Here is a 21,729-nt window from a genome sequence, read left to right on the forward strand (position 1 = left end):
TCATTTTTCTCAAACGTTTAAAATACCAATTTGCGAGTTTTTCAAACTACTTTCCTTGTACATATGTTCAGCATATTGAATGTGGATGTTGCATATTCAAAAATTGGAGGAATCCCTTACTAAGACTAGACTGATCACGAGTTGACCGTAGCGCCTTGATGCAACTATTCGTGTTCCACAAATGCGCGTGTTGCGTGTTCAAATTTGAAGGCGTTTTCGTTTTCTCTCACTTCTCCAGAGAACGGGATGTAACAACCAAATCGTGATGCCTCGCTAGGCGTTCGGAAGATGAGTTGCAGGGACCGGACTTACAATCTAGCAGAGAAGGACTAAGCCTATTTTCAGGGAAAGGGGGGGGGCACCTCAGGAGTAGGGTGCAACCAGTTCTGCATTTTCAGTTCCTCTTTCCTAGATTCTATCTATGGCGCGGATTGGTTCTCTTTTGCTGTAATTTTTAAAAAAAATTCGATTGTATGAACTTCAGCAAGGCGTCGGCCCTGCCATTCGGCTCATGTGAACTTACCTACATTGTATTCATGTAATAGCATACTTTCGGTGCACGCATCCAAACTTTTTTTCTAGAGTTCGATTGATGTAAGGGTGAAGATTTGAAGGCTCGGTTCCATAAGCTAAGAGTTCGGTTCAACAAGCCGAAATTAACGGCCGATGTAGAATACCTTCCACGGAGAACATTTCGTGGAAATCATCACATCATCATCACATTTTATATGGAACACCAAAACTTTTCGGTCCACTCAACAGAAGTTTTCAGTTACAGGAGCCAAAGCAGAGTTCAGGAACCCCAAGTTTTCGTTAGCCGTATCAAGACTCACCGTAACTTAACTGTACTTACCCGAAGACTTCGGTTATCTGAACCACACTTCGGTTACCATAACTGGAAATTCGGGTAACTTGTACCGCAAACTTTGGTGTTCCATACGAACTGAAGTCCAGCCTTCGTACACGGAGAAAAAAACTTCGTGCGTGGGACCCGAAGTTTAGGTCATATGGATCTCTGAAGTTTTTGGATTGAGCATCTGATCACCTTAGGTCCAGCTGCTGAGGTTTGGATCACATCTCTGAAACTTCAGTTCTTAAATCTGAAGTACTTCGGTTTTCACATCCGAAAAACTTCGGTTCTCACATCTGAAGTACTTCAGATGTAAGAACTGAGGTTTCAGATGTGTGATCCGAACCTCGACAGCTAGACCCAAAGTGTTCAGATGCTCAATCCGAAAACTTCAGAGATCCATATGACCTAAACTTCGGGTCCCACGCACGAGGTTTTTTTCTCCGTGTACTCGAAGCCTTTTTCTCCGTGCACCACGGTTCAAACGACCAAATTTTTTTTTCAACGTGCGTCACCGCACAGACGCGCGGGTTCCCGGGCGGGATTTTCGCGAGACGGCATGGCAATTAGCGACGTATTGTGCATACGTCACCGCGGTGGATGTTCGGTTGCAAACTTGCATGCGGTGGTCACTCTACCCGAGGGACAAAAAAGAGTGGTGAGGTGCGTCAGAGAAAATGGGCAAATTTTACATTTCAAATTGATCGGTTTTTATGCTAATGAGCGTGGCTCGGCTATTATGTCCGCGTTACCGGCGGGCGGCGCAGCGGCGGCCTTCGCGTTTTTCTAGGCGCCTTATCTACTCGGACATCTACTCTGCGCCCCTCGCCGTAGCCGCGCGCGGTGCCCCTGGACCCCTAAGGTCTCATCCCAATCGCGTTGCTCCGCAGCTTTTCGGCTCAGTTCGATCGCTTCGTAGCTTCGCTCGCACGCCTCGAGCATCCGTGCGTCGATTTCCACCTCGTGCCGCGCCGAATTTCCCCCGAATTTTCTCCCCTTCGCGACCGCCGTTTTCACCGATGGACCGATAGATAGGGTAAGGGTTTAAGCATCATCATACATGTTCCCGGTAGAGACAGTGTATTTTACCTACAGACCTCGCACCTCCTATCCTAGACACGGAAAAAAAGTGTCACGATCCTAACTACACTCCTTCTACACACAACTTTTAGCGCCAAATTTAAGAGTACATGCACCAGTTAGAGGTGCGGTTGAGTCTGCCGAAAGTGTGGTTGGATCAACCGTACCTCTGGCTAGAACAACTATACTGGGAAAAAAAACATATTGGATCTAGAGTCCAGACTCTTAAAAACATTGACAAGAAAAAATACTCTTGATTCAATCGGATTTTTGCTTGAATCAAAACGAAATCCGCTTAAATTAAGAGGCTTGGTTCTTGATTTAAGCTAGATTCTGATTGAATCAAGAGTACTTTTTCTTGTCGATGTTTTTAAGAGTCTGGACTCTAGATCCAATGTGTTTTTTTCCAGTGTTCTCTTATATCTGGGGCCAAAATCAGCCAGGAGTATAGTTGGGATTGTGCTACTTTGTTTTCAACCTGTCATTCACAAGTCCATCATAATCAGAGCAAGATAATGCTCAATTGGTCGCCCATTGAATACCACCAAAGGGCGATTAATTGTGTTGATACTTGCGGTTAACTTTTATTGCGCCCACTTACTCTTTCGACAAAATCAGGGTGAGGTCAGTAAAATATTTTGTCCCTCCATGCTCCTCATCAAAATTGCACTGACAACATGTCACCAAGAATTATTTAAAACCCAAAGACTAATTCACTTATTACATTCTCAAAAATCCGATGATGCAATTTTAAGTCCCGGATTTCTTTGCCAATTACGCTGCTATACCGCTACTCAAATCACTTTTTAAATAAGTTAAAAAACCTTTTTTTAAAACTTATGTAAAAAAAAAAAACGTTGTGCAGTCATGACCTTTTTTCAGGTAGTTTTGAACACCTGAATCAGTATCAGTATCAGTCAATTCAAATTTCCCGCTTGTTGGGGGAAAAAAACCAAGAAAAATGCGAATCAAATTATTCGTCAAGGGTGCAAATCGATGATTACAGAAAATTCAGATTGGGGATTCAATTCGGCCACAGTGCTGTACGTTTGATGAGGAAACATGTATGTTGGTGCTTAAATTCTGAAGCTCTTCAATGGTCAATAATTTAATTTTCCGGGTTATGTTCTCCAAATCGTTCAGTTCCAGCAAGGCAACCAACCCAGACGGCGACGACAGCGCGCGAGTCTGCATTTTTCAAAAACGAGAGATGACTCCCGGTTAATGCAGAAAAGTGTTTTATCGGCACGTAGTCGCGTTACGTATGCAAATTTTCGATGTATTTCGCCAATTAGGTGACTGTGTTCGTCACCTTGTTCCCTAACGCCTCGTCGGTAATTCTTGTTTGAATATAATTAGACTGGGAATCGCGGCATGTAGGTTGAGGGAGAAAATAGGTACACTACTTCCGTTCTGCGAATTTGCGAACTAACGACCAACTTCCGTATTCGCACATGATGAAGTTCCCGTATTTGTAGATATTATTTTAACTTAATTTTGCAATAGACATTATTATACGATTGCAGTATTTCTGCAGGCACATTGATTAAAGCAGCTACCTTAATATGAAAACAAATGGACCGAGTTTAACGGATATGCACAGAGTTGCAACAAGTTTGAACCAAGAAAAAGTAGTTCGAAGTTTTACTTTTCCGTGAACTCGATGTTGAGGACAGAGTTTATCAACTGTTCTACGTTGAAATTAATTTATCTTGACCTTAAATTCTTAGTAGGCTCTAATTTACAACTATTTACACTGCTCTCAGCTCCTCCCCCCCCCCCCCCCCAAGTGACTTGGTGCGTTCCAGTCAACTCGATCCAAGAGGCTTTTCTGTTTTTTCTGAAATTAAGTAGGGATAGTGGTTCCTCATTGTAAAATGTAGTTCATTATTTTGACGACGGGGGTGTAATTTCTATTGTCTCGGAGACTACGTGGATTTAATTAAAACTTGTTTACTCATACCATAAACAACATATCTGTTAGTTCCTGAAACATTTCCCTGTACAGAGGGGTGCTCAACAACGTGACCATGGTCTTCTTGGCCATGGGTTAAAGCTTCTTTTGGTTCTAAATTGGTCCAAGTTTTGTTGTTCTCAGTTGCTCCTGCAGTAGCGTTGCTTTATAATCGTGGTTTTTTAAATGGCTCGTTGTTTTGTAGGAGGGATTTCGTTTGGTTAGCATCCCATTCATTATCGTCCTCGTCCTCTCTGAATATTTAAATGTTTGACTAGTCTTATTCGATGACTGAACTCCAAAACTTCTTCTCAATGATTCCAGTTATAAAGTATTAATAATTTCGCACATACTTAAAATCTTAAAGAGGAAACGAAAAGATATTATGGCCATTCTGCCTTTTTCTTTGCCATTCCATGATGCTCATGTAGACATTTTAAGGAAAACTGCTGAATGATTTTCCTTTTTTTACAAATGCTGGTAACATGGTCAAAACCGGTGAATTTTTTCTGAAAATTACAGTTATCTCGATGAAATGACAGGAAAATTTTCAATTTTCATCATGCTTGACAACCCTGTACCTATGACAGTGTTTGCATTCTGCGTTGATGAAGATTTGACACGCGAGATTGGCGCAGGAGGCTTTTGCCGGAACGGGCTTAACACAGGCAACGTTGTCAATTTTAGCAAAAAACTTGCCCGATCCACACCTCATCACAGAGTGTTCTATACAAATCAGCAACGTTCAGGTCGACTGATTATCACGCCTTTCAAAATATCGGCATCGGCGTCCTCAAATGATTCGCGAAGCAACGTTAATGAGAGCTTCAAAGTTGCATCCGCGAGTGGGTCGCGTTTCAAGCGGGACAGTTTGAATCGGTTGCCAGATTTCTATTTAATTATCGTATTTCTACCGTGCTGATTGAAAACCACATAACCACGTGGATATTCAATTGAAGTTACATGGTTTAGAGCGGGTGATCCGCTGGATTTGGTGTTTCCATGGTGATCATGCAACTTCAAATTCTACCGAATCGAATCCGATTTGATTACGTCACGGCTCGATGCGTCCTCGTTTCGAGTGCCGACTCTCGCGAAAAATTCACATGTTTCGCGTCGGTCACTATTGGGAATCCGAATGTTTTGCACGATTTGGCAACAGTGCAGTGGATATGTACTATTTGTTACGCGTTTGTTGCGGACATTTTTGTTGTATCTGGCTCACAAGTTTGAGGTGAATCTAAATTTTTTTGCCATGTATCGAATTTCTCTCGATTTACAACCAACTTTAAATTTTCTTGAAATTTATTTTATAATTTTTTTAAAAAACTGCTCCTCTAGAGTTGATTTTTTTGGTGAGATGTATACCATCAAGGTTCAAAGTCAAATCACTCACAAAAATGTCAATGTACAGCAGAGAGGCACCCAATTATTGCCATGGCTCGACCGACAGAGGCTTTTTTTTTGGCTTATTGGTCTCCAAATTTGATCCCTCCAAAATTCTAATTTGAAGGTCCGGGATCCCATTCAGAACGTCATTCCAGGTGACTTCCCGATTTGTCAAAATTTTCCCCGACAAATACTTCGACATTTAACATTTCAGAATTTTCGGATTCGGCCAGAACACGATCTGAAGTTATGTAATGCTATACTTGAAAATTCGCCACTTCCGTGAATGCATTTTTCCTGACTTTTCCGAGGTTTTTCTCTGACTTGTTTCGTATTCCCTTAACTTCCAAAGTTTCCCAACTTTTCCATCACTACAGTCATCCTGTTATTCCTACTGAGAGAACTCCAGCAGTTCCAAAAAGAATCGCATTCCTGAAAGTATTCTTTGACCCCTCCTCCTAATCTAGGCAGACTATTCACTAAAAAAAATCAATGGATCGGAGTCTTTCAAGTCGGAAAAACTTGGGACCGAACCTCTCTAATCCTAGGAATCAGCGACTGCCGACTAATCCCAGTTTAACATCCAATTTTTTTTTTATGCCGGCGGAAATTTCGGAACCGAGGAAAAAACTATGCCAATTTTCCGGCCGGTGCGGTCATGGCCACAGGTCGCCAATGTCAGAAAATACGGGGAATTCTCGTTTCATTTGGACGTATTTCTGCCAAATGGACCTTTGTGCATTACGACATGAGCCCTGAGGCCCATAAGAATACTTACATCGCAAGGCTCACGTCATAATGCACATAGTTCCGTTTGGCAGAAATACGTCCATTTATCAACGTGCTGTGCAGCCTTCTCGAGCACCGGAGCTCGGAGAAGCTCCATTCTACCGCAATATGACAAAACGCCATATGAACCTTCAGACGTTGCCAAATTACCTCCCATAAAATGCGACTTCATTGTAAATATTAGTCAGCAAATTTCGCAGTGAATTTTTTTGGCGATTAAGTGTAAAGTAATTGAAAATTCCGAGGATAAATCAATCATAACTCTCTTTAAAAATAAATGATTTAAAGGGGGCAATTTGGCAACATTCGAATGTTCATACGGCGTTTTTTTCCCTGTCGCGGCAGCATTGACCCTGGCGCGAAAACCAAACAAAGATTAGGGCATTCCGCACGGCCGGCCATTGTATTCCGCAAATTGATAATGGGATATTGCAAATTTTCGCGAGGACCCTCGAGAAGTGCGCCGCATGGGCCTGCGGGAGTCCAAGGACTCAATTTTCTGTCTAGTTACGGAAGACAGCCGTAAGTGAATTTCTGTATGAGCCATGGTTAGCACATGCTCTTATGTGTTTCGCGGTTCATCATAGACGCCACTTACGGTCCTCTTCCAAAACGAGGCAGTTTCGCCGCCAGCAAACACAATCGTCGCTGCAGTGCCACCGTTTGAATGTTTGCACGTCGCAACTAATTAGTGGCTCCGTCAATTTGCGCTGCCCCTTGAGATATGTACCCTTCGTCGTGACCTATCGACTTCGAAAAAATGTCGGCTAAAATGCCGGTTAATTGAGCGCGCGACGAGTCAAGGAGATTCAGCGGGTGATTTCGAAAACAACGATACCTAAAGCAAACTCTTAGATTAATTAAGGAGGAAGAATTTGACCTAGGATTGAGTACACGGAAGTAAAGTACTAGCGTAAGCTTCTTGAAAGGGAGGGGGAGGCTGGTCTGACAATAAGCTTTTCAAACGGAGTCTTATGTGAAAGGGGTGGATGAGGCTGAAACCCAGTTTTACGGAAGCTTCGCCTTGTCCTGCTTTTGAAAAAAGAAATTTCTATTAAAAATATTTTTTTGCAATTTTTCACGCTTTTTCGGTTATTTTCAGAAACATTGGGATGGATGTTAAAAAAGTCGATCAAATGCCTTACGTAATACTTGATCGGCCCCTAAATTTTAGGGCTCACATAATCGGCGCCACCACAAACAATTTGGTTCAAAAATACTCTTTTAATATGGTAAAAATAAAATTACAGGTACGATCCGTCATACTTTTAAAGCGTACTAAGTGTGATAAACGGTGCAATTTTTGTCATAGAGATGTAGGGTGGTTCTTGTTCATACGACACTTTTTTTGACTTAGTTAATGTTACCCATTTTTAAACCAATATAAGGTTGTTAGGTTTACCTACTAACTCGTCTGCTTTTCCGAATACTTTCGAACAATCGCACACAATACACGAGGGAAAATAAAGTAATAGTACTCGATTTAATGCTATAGTTTTCGCTTTTGGAAAGCAGGCTAAATTATTTTGGAGCCGAGATTATGCACGTTTCAGTCTCTTGAATAATATTTGCATTATCAAGGGCACTTTAAAGTTTTCACCGTCCCAACCTGCCCATTTTTGCTTGATATTGATTGATTGATGACTTTTAAGTGGTTATAAGAGACCTAAGTGTGTCATGATGTGACGACTTCGGCTAAACTAATGTAGGGAACTTGCCTCTACCGAAGAGGAAGACAAAAAACTGGCCACCAGCGCTCATGGTTAAGCTGAAAATTTCGGTGGCACGGTGACCACTCTCATGCGACGAGCACAAAATCGGGACGTCAACTTCCTTTTTGGGTCACTGTGGCAGAGGTTACATTAATTTGAAGGCGCTAAGTGATTTGAATAATACCTCGATGACAATTTGATGACGAATCGATGCTCTCAGAAAAGGGAATTAATTTGGACCGATCCGAGAGGATTTTGTGCATTTGATAGTCTCCTTTAATTAAATCGCGTTCTGATTGAGACAACGCGGCGGGGGGTGCTAGATTAGGAATCATAGACGAGACGGGTCGTTTTGACAGGTTTCAGGTGTATTATAATGCTTAGGGACGATGATTAGGCACGTCCTCTCTTCGTAGCACTGAAAGTCGCGACTTAAAATCAGGAAGTTCCGCGCTGATCAAATGTCAATGTTAGGGTTATCAGATTTTTTTCTCGCGACTTTTTGAGACATATTTTTTTTAATGTCGATTTTGACTAGACGCAGCGACTTTGAGACGGGGAGGAGTTTTTTGTGAGAAAAGGTCATTTTTAGTGGCTCCGAGTTTTTTTTTGTTTTGTTTTATTTGGCTATAAGGCGCTGAACTTTGAGCTACGCCGCAGGTTGATGTTTGAATTTTTATGGCTTCTTTGTCGAATAACGTTGATCGACGGAGACCTACTATAGAATGCTATTTGTCGATCAATGTCATTCTACTGTCTGTTGGTCGAGTATCAAAAATCAGCCTGTTAGTATCCTAAATTTGCTCGCTTACTTTTTTAAAGTTTCAGAATAAGTCTTTAACAGCTATATCAAAAATTGAAACAAATTGTGAAGGAGACTCTGTAATCGGCAGAAAGCTTTTATGAAATGGGGAAATAAATGGATGCATTCTCAAAAGGATCCGTCAATACGAGGAAAAATAACAAAGTTAAAAATCTATGAAACTGGTAAAAATGATCGGTTTCCAACCGACAAACTCCATTCAAGTACTCCAAATAGTGTAAAAGTTCCTTTCGGGTATCAAAACTTATCTTGGTCGGTCATTCTTTTTGACACATCAAGAAATGATTTGGCAATTTTTTCGGCAACTACTCAACACGTCGCTCATCAATTTGACAGTATTTATCGGAAAGAAATAAAGCGAAAGACAGCGTTCCCAAAAGCTACACATAATATAAGTCGTTTCTAAAAAATGGCGGATACTTATGTCTCTTTTGATGAGTTCCGACTATAGTATATCATCAGGCAAAGACGAAACCCGCTCTTTTTGAAAAAATTTTTGACTCCGTTAACTGACTGGTAAATACGTTTTTTCTAAATTGAGCCAGAAATTTTAGTTCCACATTTTAAAATACATATATACATATAAGTCGCTTTACAGCACTCCCTCGCGCTCTGCGACTCCTAACCTCCACTGCTCTCTTTCAAACCACAAATCTTGGGGCATTGAGCACCTTAACATTTCCGCTTCAATTCCCTCCCTCCAACCTTTCATTGGGCGCCCTCTGCGTCTTCTCCCAGGAGAAACCCAATCAAGGATCTTCTAAAATGCACATTTTAGGAAGACATTTTAAAATGCAGTCCAAACATGATTTGTGCCCTTTGCGAAAAAGTTACGTTACACTTTTCACCGTGCTTACAAGAAAAAGCACTCTGCAGAGGGTCTCGCCAAAAATTGGTGAATATGCGGCGGCTTAAGAAAGTTTCGGCCACCTCCCGAAAATCTGGATTAACTGAAAGGAAAAGATAGGTCATGAATATTCAACTAAATTTGCCGAATCGCCACGGCTTATCGTAGGTCATCCGTGCAAAATCCTCGCCAGACATGAACAACGCCGCGGTGATGATCTGTGAAAAAGTTGACTGAGGGCTTTGTTTCGGCTCTATTCTCTCCTTGTCTCAACCTGCCTTCGCCCGTACTGATCACCGAAACTAATCTATCTATTAGGTAGACATCCCGCTCAGTGGCGTGGCGTGAATTGCGATGTATCGATTGTTATGCCATTTAAACCTATGGCAAAGAATCGATTATTAAGGTGTTCGCTGCGAACACCTTGTTTATCGATCCTTTTCCATAGGTTTAAATGGTATAACGATCGATATATCGCAATTCTTGCCACGCCACTGCATTCCCGCTCCGAGTCTTCCCTGAACATGGGTCAAGCACCGATTTAAGGAGGCACGCAAGTAAGTTCGGAACGTGAATTGTTCTAGAACCCAACAGATAAGATCCGCACGGAAGCAATTTTAGCTCTAAACGCTAAAATTGAAATTAGCAAGGTTACCTTAACATGGTAATTGATTTTAAAAAATCGAGCTTCTAGCCAAAAATGAATTAAGCAAGTAATATTTCAAACTACATGGAGATGAGAAATAATTCTAGCAGGAGGCGGCAGCCACCCTGTCCCAATCCTAAAAAACTCCCCCTATTTTGACGACTAAAAAAAAAAAAAAAAAAAAAAAAAAAAAAAAAAAAACTTACAAGAAACAAAGCAAACGTTTGCTCGTTGCTCGATTTTGTTGATCAATTACCATGTTCTATGCAGCTTAGCCAGCCAAATTTGGCATTAAAATGTAGTTACATTAAAAATTTAGTATTAAGAAGGTGGTAACGCCATTTCCCAGCAAGGAATTCGCCTTGCGAAGGAAGAAGACCGTATGGTCCTCCAGACGTCGCCATATCTCTTTAAAGAAAAAAGTATTTACCGGGAAAATTGGGAACAATTTTCTTCAAATTGTCCAGGCAATTTTATTTGGTATTTGATCTAAAATATCTGAAAAGAAGAAAAAATATACACAAATTTCATCGAAGATATACATGTTTTATCTGATGAAATTTGGCAACTCTCAAATGTTCAAACGGCGTTCTTCCTTAGCACGGCAGAATGTAACCCCATTTGAAAGCTGCAAAATTGATCAAATTCACCTCTTTACTAGCACATATCTGTGCAGTTTGAGTCTAGAATTTTGCAGGTAACCGGAGAAAAAATTAGTGAAATTTTCAGTTAGGAACCGCCCATTAGTGTTTTAACGTGAAGTGAAAATTTGCGGACGAAACTTTTTCAAAGTTGGAATGTATTCGTAGTCGATCGATACAGGACTATTTCCGGTGGCATTTCTTGATATTGAAGTTTGAAACTTACCAATAGTACGATAAATGTCGCAAGGCCTAGACTTATATTTTTAAACAAATTATTGTGTTCTTAATCGAGAGAATTTTCCATGGTGCCGTCTATACGTTTCTTCGTTGGTATAGTGTGATGGACCTTATTGGATTGATTCTAAATTTTTACTTATTACTGTTGGTTTAAAAATAGGCCAATTTTTGCGTCAGCTATTTTTAAGTTGACTAAACTATAAAATCAGCAAAAAATTACTCTGGCGCTGTAATGTTGGGGAAATACGTTCCGGGATTCGACGGTGCGAATAAAAATGAACGACGCGATTTTCGTCATGCCATTCAAGCTGTGACCTTGACCATTTTATGTGAGAAATATCATCATTTAACGACTTCGCCATACGGTAGTAATTTTGCACTAGTACATTGGTATACGTAACGGCCGGCTAGCTCTCGACTATCGCTTCCGGCTGGAGGTCTGTGAGGAGTGGTGAAGAGTCTGCGCCCGCATGTTGATAGAGAGTCGTTCATGAATGAAGTCAGTTGCTTAGGGGGAGGGAGGGAGGTTTAGCCCACCATGAAAAAAATGTTTATACGATGATAGGAGAGGGAGAAGAGAAGTGTCGGAGGGAATAGGTAGGGTTGAAAAATTGAAAAAGTGCCTAGCGTCATTTATGGACGATCCCTATACGGGAGAAATTAAGCGTTATTTCGTGGCTGGTTTTGAAAAATTTTGAAGAGTGATCCTCTTTCATATGTGACGGGTTTTGTTGAGCTGCGGACAGAGTTATCTATTGCGTTGAATTTGGTTGTCGACAATTTTGCAGAAATTATCCCAAAAAAGCAAACTTTTTGACTTGGAGTGATACATATTGTCAAAGATGTCGTGGAAATTATAAACTCGGTCGTCTCTGAACCCATTGGTCATCTGATAGTCTACTTCTATTGATAATTCATGCACAGATCATCAAAAATATGTATGATCGAGTTTAAAAATGTTATATCTGAATCTATCTCATCGATTTTCTCCTCAGAATCTTCGTTTGTATTTCGTCAGTCCTTCTCGTAATTTTCAGTATAAAGGCTCTCGAACCGGGGTGCTGTTCGCCTCGTTTCCAGTTGGCGTTGAAGAGGAATTTTAAAATAATAATTTGATAGAATGATGGATTGCACTGATTTGTCGTAAACCAAAATTTAGTTTTTAATCTGGTGTAGAAGAAACGGTCTTAAAAAAAATGTCCCGAAAAAAAACCCAAAGTTACCTACTTGACTAAGTTACCCCTCAATAATCAACTCTATCCGTTTTCTTTTCAGAGACAGTACCCATCTTAGCAAATTATCATAGTGTCGGTTCTGATCCAATTCTATGTTATTCAGTTGAATGTTAAAGTGCGGAATGAAGAACTTTTCGCGAGTGAGCTGATAGTGGTTGAACAGAACTTTCCCGGCAAAATTAAACGCGAAAAAACGCGTTTGTGTGAAGAATATTCTGAAATATTCATCGGAATTTAATCAGCTTTATGCTGTCCTGGAGTTAACAGTGATTCGTGCTGACAGAAAAATTGTTCCAAGATGGAGCCTCGCAGATGTTCGCTACAAAATATATTCCTCTCAGGTAACATTAATTTCTCTCAGTTAACATTTTTCTTTTGTACAGTTCTCCACAAATATCAAGGTAACATTGCACAAACTCATTTCATTCACAATGATATTTTATTACTTTTTTATTTTTTAAATCAAATTAAAGGTAAAAATAGTCGAAGTAGTATGACAGCCCGTTTTTTTCTCACTCAAAAGAGCCAGAGAGTCGCGACGTGACATGGCATGACATGTAAATATTGGATACAACTATACGTACTCAATGGATGTCCGTGTTGCATGCGCGCAAATTGAAGGCGCTCTGGATTTTTCCACATCCTGAGTCCTCAGCAGCGCGATTTGTAATGGAGCGTTTGGTGCTTGGGCGTGATACTGCGATAGATGTTTCTGTCCCCGCGCTAATTGGACTACATTTTGCAATTTGGAACTATACATTCTAGTCCGGTTTAAAAACAACGTAAGTGCCATTAGTTTCCATATGCACATAAGTGTTTTTCCAGAAGAGCCAGAATGTATAGTTCCAAATTGCAAAATGCAGTCCAATTGAGGAGCTTCTAGAGAGAAGAAATGTTGAAAACTCCTAATTTGCCGGACTTATTTTGCTGATATTGTTTATGAAGAAGCTATTTTAATCATTGAGCAAAAATACAAGCGAAATACGAGCAACCCTAATATCGAAACGGGCGTTTCGCATATGGGCTTTGCAAAGCAAATTCTGACATAAAATAAGAAATAGACATAGAGCCATAAAAACGGATTAGGCATAGACCTATGGATAGACGCAAACATGGTCGTTGCTGTAGAGATTGCTTTAGACAAAACAGTTGATACAACAATAGTATAAACTTTTTGTATAAATGCATAGCTGTCAAAGAAAAACCATTATACGCATATTTTACATGCATTTTATTAAGGAGGCTTTAATCAATTTAAGTACGTATTTAACAGTATTAGAGCCAATAATTTATAAAATAACACTAGAACTGATTGTTCACTAGATTACTGTTAAATAGATTAGTTCTCTGATGAGTTCACTGTTAAATAGATTTTCGGGCTTATTGATAAGTACACCTTTTCCGCTTGTATAGTGGATAGTTGAAACGTACTTCCTCCGTTTTTGCCCAACCCACTATCCTATTTAATTTTGCTTCATAAGGCAGAAACATAGTAAATAATTATACGCTGGCTGGTCTACATCTACGTGAAAACTGTGTTTTGCGGTGGGAGCAGTTGGTTTCTCGCGAAATCACACCTGACCGCGCACAGTGGATCGAGTCAATAGGACAGATCGGACAAAATCTGGAAACTTTAAACGCTTATAACTCCGTTTATACATAACTTTGAGGCTCTGAAAGTGAGTCCATTGGTTCCGTCGTGAAATCGTCTTCTTGAAGCACCCCTTAAAATTTAAAATGTGACGAATTAAACATCAAAATTTGCAGTTTCAGTCAACAATTCCATGTCCGACCTCTCTGACTAACTCGATCTACCGTGCCGTGTAGGAATAGCAATCCACCTCAATAATATGCCCACTTATCATTTAGTTAGAAGCCTCTCATTTTTCGCACCACACCGCGCGGTTTGCTCAGCTGGTGATTAAAACTTTGTTAACAAGATTTTAGTCGCGTTACTCTATTTGCAAGGACTCTTGTTTTGTTCGTCTTCCAGCTGGTCGATCATAATTTATGGGAGAGTGAAATAAGTTGAAATGCGCGAAAAGGTAAGGACCAGAGAGGCTTGACTGCATCGCAAAGTTTCAAAATTTTACCTATTAATTTATTTTCGTATAACTTAACGGATTTTAGTAATACGACGAAAAGTAGGGAAATTTTGTTAAATCGTTAAGAAAATTTAAAGCAAATTTCAGCAGTCCCATTTTTCGTTTAAACGTTCATTTTTCGATACTTAAAGTTGGATAATTTTTTTTGAAGCGTTGGAAAATTGAACGTTGTTGAACCCTGAATGTACACTTTTGACAACTTAAAAAATTTACGATCAAAAGCAATTAATGACATTACATTAATAATATTTGGCTTGAATTCAGGAACGAATCATCTCAATAAGCATTGATTTGCGAATGTGTCAAGGCTCGTTATGCGTTTATAAAAAAAGTCCAAATATCTCCGTTTGCCACGATGACAAGCTTCAATTTATGAGATCAATGTTGCCACTTATTACCCAAAATTCGTTCATGTTACTTGGCTCTTTTGGGAAAATCGGTAATATGCACTCAGAAACGGCAAAACTGCATGTGACATTCGCGAACCGGTCCATAATTGCGCAGGATGAGCTTAAAGAATGTTGCGCATTCATCAATTAATTTATGTCTGCATAATTCACTCGCCCCACGGGGAGTTCTCAGCTATGCTGTAGTTATCATTTGGAACTGAAGTTACAGGGAAAAGTTCTGGAAATGTGTTTAAATGCGGCAAGTCTCCAAGAGCTCCATTAAGCCTAAGACGGCTCATTGTCAGTTGATTAGAAATGGGTCCTCCACTCTCTTTGTGAAGATACTTTGGCTGACCATGTCAATCTATGGCTGTCTTGATGTACGTACACTAGAAAATGTATCTCTCACCGGAAAAATATTCAGTATATTCAGGGAGAGTATGGATTTTTGAGGATCCATTTCTAATTACCTCTGCCGCCTGAGGCAGTCATAAAATTCTCTGGGATCCAAAAATTGTCGTTTGAACTGGTTTGGGTGCTTGGGTAGGAAGGTGAGCTCTCCTTCAACTACTACACTGCCGTGCTAAGAAAAAACGCCGTATGAACCCTCAGGCGTTGCCAAATTTCCTCTGGCAAATCACTAATTTTCAGGAAATTTTTGAATATTTTTCTGCATGCCAATTTCTCAGATAATGTTGTTTGTAATTTGATCTAAAGTGTCTGAAAATATAAGGACAAATATTCACAATTTTCCTCCAAAATAAACATTTTATTGTAGGAAATTTGGTAACTCTCGATAGTTCATACGGCGTTCTTCCTTGGCACAGCAGTAAAGGGTCAGGCCCGCAAGGACGCTAACGGGTCCTCTAAGTCGCGTCGTAGTAAAAGTATAAGCTTGCGAGTCACAATTCGAAAATTGAAGATATCAACGGCAATTGTCAACGGAAAGTGAGACTTTAAAGCCCAAAAACTCATATCGAATTATGAACGCTGCACAGTCTTACATAGTGGTGTTCAATAAACAGTTTGGAATAAATGACTTCTAAAAGAGCCGAACGAAATCGGAGTTTTAGGGGTTTAAAGTTTGTGGTGGTCTCAGTTTTGCGGCGCGCAGTCGAGTGTCGAGTCATCTTCACGGTGTGATGCGATTTCAATCCAGTTAGCGGCAATGTGCCTGTACCCGTAGTCGAAGAGTCATCGCAAATAACTCTTGCAGTGCGGTTGGTGCAATGCGAGAAGTATTTATGCAGTCTTGTAGGCGCTAATATGCGTTTAAGACCGACCGCACTGTTTGGCGCAATGCGTGAAGTATTTATGCAGTCTTGCAGGCGCTGATATGAGTTTGACGCCGACCGCACCGTGTTTGTCAACGTTGTCAACGGAAAGTGAGACTTTAAAGCACAAAAACTCATATCGAATTATGAACGCTGCACAGTCTCATATAGTGGTGTTCAATAAACAGTTTGGAATAAATGATTTCTAAAAGAGCCAATCGAAATCGGAGTTTCAGGGGTTTAAAGTTTGCAGTTCAGAAAGCGTAGTTTCAAGAGAAGGCCCTTTAAAACTATAATATGCTACATTCAGAGCACTAAACGTCTTTTATTGGCACAGCAATCAACTCTACCACTCACAACTCATTCTTTAGGAGGATGATTTGAGAGAGTTCCACATCGAAATTAATTTTTCTATCCAACTTAGCAAAAATTACTTTGATGTAAATTTTACCTCCGTGGATTATTGTCCTTTTTCCAGTAAACTTTTCTTGAGATAATAAATTTAAAATTAAAAATTTGAAGGGTCAAAAATCTTATCGTAATTACGATCTCTACAGCCATCAGAAGGAAAGAGTTTTTAGTTTCGTCGATGGTAGGTGCATCCTTGAGACAGCAGTATGACCTGGTTCCAGAAAATTACATGGACACTTACTCTGCTCAGAAAGTACACAAGATAAGCTAATGACTACTAGCTGAGTTCAAGGTACTTAGTTTTAAAATAAAATTAATCACAACAACGGTTATTTGCATAAAAGACAGCTGCAGGAATCAACTTCGCTTGAACTATGATGGAGGTAGAGTAAAGCAGAGGCGCAGTGCCATAATACAGAAGTGGTACGTGAGGACTGCCGTGCTAAGGAAAAACGTCGTATGAACATTTGAGAGTTGCCACATTTCCTTCGATGAAATGTTCAATTTCGAGGATAGCTATGAATATTTTTCTTGAGATTTTCGGGAACTTTAGATGAAATCGCGAACAAAATTTCTGAAAAATTGGAAGAAAAATATTCATCAGTTTACCAGGAAATTCGTGTTTTATCTGAGGAAATCTGGCAACGCTTGAGGGTTCATACGGCGTTCTTCCTTAGCACGGCAGAGGAGTCGTCCAAGTATTACATAACGGGGTTTTCCGATTTGTTGACCCCCTTTCTTGACTTTTCATACGAGCGTTTCTTTAATGGACTGTTATATGTTGACAGTGGCTTCTCTAGTTACGTTACGTAACACTCAAAGGGCCTGTATATAAATCAGTTCCAGACAGCCCACATGCAAAAGCTGTCTCTGCGAAATCTAGGACAGACGTAAAAGGTGTGATAAAAATCCCGGAATGGTTGAATAACTTTCGAGCCATTTGCAATCAAAGAGTAGAGCTTTCCGGCCTGCCACATACATTCTACGATCACATTTTATAGGCTTAAAAAACGATGCTGATTTATCATATTGAGATGTTGAAATGTTGTATGTCACACCTTGTACAGTTAGTTTTACATCCTTAGATGAGTTAAGAAAGACCTAAGATGTTGATTACGCATTCTCAGGTTGCAATTCCTTGGGGCTGATAGGTATGTCATACGATTTTTCAGCAGCCTAGGATGTTAAATCAATGTCTTGCCTTCCCTGTCATAGGGTGCGCGTCCCCTGATTTAACCACCGGACTGCAAGAGGATATTTATTGGGTCAGAAAAATACATTTTTTTCTATTTAAAGTTTCCTATAACTACACCTCATCAAAACTACGACCCTACCACTGAATCTTTGGAAAAATCATCAATTTTTTTAAACTTTGGCGACGGCTCTGCGCCGATTTGATCATAAATACCTTCCCCCTCAAAATCTCTAAAACTTAACGCATTTATGACCTCAAAAATATAAGAATCTCAAAGAGGGGGAGGGGGCGCAGCACGGTGGATCGAAACCTGCAAAAAGTCGGACATGGGCGATTCTCACAAATAGTCATTTCATTGATGTAAATGTCTTCCCAAAGAGTTATATTTTATGATACAGGTATTGGTTTTCAATTTTTTAACCCCAGTTTAACGCACACAGCCTCCTAAAGTGGCTCAGGCGGCACTCGAAAAATGTTGCCTCACTCGGGACAAAACGTTCGCCTGTTGGCATTTCCCTCCGATAGATTTCTGACAATTTCTGACTAAAGTAGCTTGTCTTCCTCCTTAAGTAGAATATATTTCACTAATAACAAGTTAAAATATCGCTATTTTTATAAGCGGTATTCTTGCTTAAAAGTACCCTTCTCAATACCGTAAAAATAATAATATAGCTAGACTTTTAACTAGCTATTTCAGCGTATTTCAGGGAAACCTTTGTATAGCAGTGTTAACTGATCCCTGAAGATTCATTATCAAGAAAAATTGGCTGCTCCAAAGTGCCCTTTTGGGAATAAAGCTTAAATGATTTTGAAAAAGTGAAGTTCATAAAATGGTGGCTCGAGAGAATTCGAATTTCACAGGTCTGTGGCAAATAAACACCGGGCATTTGATAGGTGATCTATATGTAATTTTTAGTGCTGAGTCCGGAAATGACCTTGGTTTTTTTCCTACACCCACCGATTTTCCGGAAAATTGAGATTTTCCACTTAAAATGGACTTTTCGGGAAATGTGATTTTCCGGAAAACTGGTGCATGGTAAAGAGAAACCAAGGTCATTTTCGAATCCAGGAGACAAAAATACACGAGAAAACATGCCTTGCGTGGTTAAAAAAATGTCCACGTTGTTTTAGATAACGGGGTTTTCCTCTCAAATGTCCTAGTCGACGCATATGATACTAATCCGTTTGTTTTGCGTCTGAAAAGACGGGAAAATTATATCAAGTTGGAGCCTAATGGAGCATTTTTCATCTACTACTTGATGCTAAAGTAAAAAATTGCCTAAATTCTTTTCTATCTTCTAACTATTTCCCAAAAACTCACGTTTTTTTACATCGATTTTTCTTTTTTTTTATGTTTAATTTCTTCGGAAAATTAGAAGTTAATAGAGAAAATTGAGGTAATATGAGCTTCAGCAGCAATCATTAAGCCGAAGAAGCTCCATTAGATACCTAAGTATAAATAAAGGCAGTGTACAATGGTGACTCGCGGGGCCCTTAATTAGGAAGGCTCGGATAATACATGATTTGTGTTGATTGATGTGTATTTGATTTATATTTTTCTCTCATATTTTTCCCCCTTGTCATTTTCTTTTGTTAGAAAGCTAAAAAGGTGCCCCAGGAATGAAGGGGAAAGGAGATCCTCTGTTTTCCTCTCAACATTTTCGGATTTCTATTAATTCATTTTTTGGGGGAGAGGAGGGGGAATTGTGAAAGAGATGAGTAATATACGTTTTATATACGATATTTAAACATTTTACCGGAGAAAAAAGTCCATTGAACACTTAAAACTCCGATTAAAATGAGTGTAGAAAGTTTAAACTTATCTGTTGTTAAACAATATCTCTTTATTTATCTGAAATTGTGCCAAAACACATATCTAAACCCAATTATCAGGAAAATAGTCATCAAAAATGAAATCTGCGACGAAAAATACATAAGAGTCATGTATCCTGATTTGTTTTATGAGCGCAAACACTACGTAAATGAGCAAACCAAGTCGCGTGATGTGCCATGTCCGGCCTGCCCTATGACTCGATCCACCGTGCGCAGGTAGAAAATTCGAAAAAATCACGAAAAATGGCGTTTTGGTGGAAAAATTTATCGGTTAAAGGTGGCAGCATTGTATCATACTTGTAATAGGTGACTGGTTGAACTTCTTACCTCTCACATTACCTACAAACTATGGTTCATGCGATGAATCTATCTTTTTATGTAAAGTATGGATTTCGTTGATTTTGTCCAATGCACGGAAGTCGGGTTTGGGGCTGAATTTTGTCGGCTCATTCACATGAGGGTGCAACATCCATCGATGAGTCCGAACCACACCACCAACCAATCAGAAGCGCTGAGCCGAACTCAAGTGCAGTCGAGACTCGTCCTAAGTATATTTGAGTACGGTGGAAGGACCAATTAAATTCGGCCGCTGGCAATAGCATGACGCCCGAGCGCATGCGCCGGGTGCAGACCGAGAGTGCGACGGCATGCACCGGCCAAAAGCCGGACAAGGTGGTCGCCGTCATGCGTCGTGTCGGCGTCGCGACGCGCTAATCAATGACCAGAGCAGAGGAGACAAGGGTTTAATAACCGGTAGTGTGGTCCAGGTCCAGGACCGCTCATTCTTATTCCATCGGCGGCCCGTTAGCCGCTCAGCGGTGTGGGTGCAGCCCGTTCGGTTTCGCGGCGATATAAATAAAACCACCTTGTCAACACTCCACGCTCGACACTCACCAGTCACCACTCGGCGGGCAGACTGATAAACGCCGATAAATATGCGACATGCGACTGCACTACCTGCCGCCTCGCGTGTCACAGACCTCACCCCATTCAGCCTGCCAATGGTTCTCAGATGGACAGCGTTAGAGTCCTTCATAGAGAGAGTGTGGTCACTGGAGGATCCACTTCTGATGGGTTCAGCCATCTTAGGCTCATGAAGCTCTTAAAAGAAAAATGGCATAATTTTGGTTTCGTTTTCTTAAAACTTCAAGTACCTCCGAACGTCGCTCCTCTGACGTAAGGGCGTCTCTCGATTTCTACGTGAGGCCTGTTTTCATTTTAAGCCATGCTTTTTGTTGCTCATGCGGAAATTGAGATACGCCCTCGCGTCAGAGAAACGACGATAAGGGGTAATGGAGATGTTGTATGTGTGAGGAATTTGCGATTTGACTATTAATTCTTATGTAAAAGTTCGCGAGAAACACGATGGTGCTACTGGTTTTCTCTGAAATCAACTCCTAAGCTCCGAAGAGCTCTCCAATTGAGGCCAAAATGGAGGGGATATCCCACCCTACCCTGAGAGAGTCCACCTCTACATCAAGACAATCTTTCCATGCAAAGATAGGGAGCAAATACATTGACAGGGCTGCCACTTTTTTGGGGGACTCTAAAACTGAAAACACGGCAACCCTGCTATGTATTTGCTCCCTATCTTTGCATGGAGAGTTTGTCTTGATGTAGGGGTGGACTCTCAGGATAGCGTGGGATATCCCCCTCCCCATTTTGGCCTCAACTTGAGAGCTTTTTTTGAGCTTGGGAGTTGATTTCAGAGAAAACCAGTGGCGCCACAGTGTTTCTCGCGAACTTTTACACAGGAATAAATAGTCAAATCGCAAATTCTTCACACATGCAACATCTCCATTCTGCGCGCTTCAAATGGAGCCCCATCACCATCAGTTCCTACCGTACATCCAGCCCCAGGAAATCGTTGTTTGAGACGGTCAAACTTGAGTCACCTCGCCGGGGACCAAACCCTGGATCTCTTGACCCCGCGTTACACCATCTACATCACATGCATAAGGCCAAATTTTAAGTCTCCAAGTCCCAAAATCTTCTATCGGAGCAGAATATGTCATTCAGAACATTAAATGTATCGTACAAGCTCTAAAATCTCTTGAAATAGCGTTGACAGTTATGCTCTGACTGGAGGTTAAAATGTAACCAGGAGTAGTAGAACCGGGCCATGGAACCCAAATAAATGACGAGCATTGCTTGCAGATGACTTAAAATCATAAAAAAGTATGTCTTGTTTGCCTGTGTTACCGCGAACTTTATTCAAATCACACAGTTAGGTGTATTTACTCATATTTTTAGAACAATTTTGGTGCATTTGAACACAAAATCAACATGAACCTTTAGTATGATAAAGTTGATGAT

General features: G+C 40.4%; 1 protein-coding gene across 4 annotated transcripts in view; it reads left to right on the plus strand.

The window, feature by feature from the left end:
* Positions 1 to 21,729, plus strand: part of LOC109044236 (UNC93-like protein) — a 122,538-nt gene that overhangs the window by 41,724 nt on the left and 59,085 nt on the right. Inside the window, exons 1-2 of one of the 4 annotated variants that reach the window (XM_019061833.2) lie at positions 1,865 to 1,886; positions 12,247 to 12,547. The exons of 1 other annotated variant lie outside the window; for it this stretch is intronic. In XM_019061833.2, coding sequence (XP_018917378.2) covers positions 12,505 to 12,547 — 43 coding nt within the window. In that variant the 5' untranslated portion in view covers positions 1,865 to 1,886; positions 12,247 to 12,504. Of the gene's footprint in view, positions 1 to 1,864; positions 1,887 to 12,246; positions 12,548 to 21,729 lie in introns of those variants that run through there. 2 more of the 4 variants (XM_019061832.2, XM_019061834.2) reach the window with 2 other exon arrangements.

This window comes from Bemisia tabaci, chromosome 3 (genome assembly GCF_918797505.1).
Source record: "Bemisia tabaci chromosome 3, PGI_BMITA_v3".
Lineage (NCBI taxonomy): Eukaryota > Metazoa > Arthropoda > Insecta > Hemiptera > Aleyrodidae > Bemisia > Bemisia tabaci.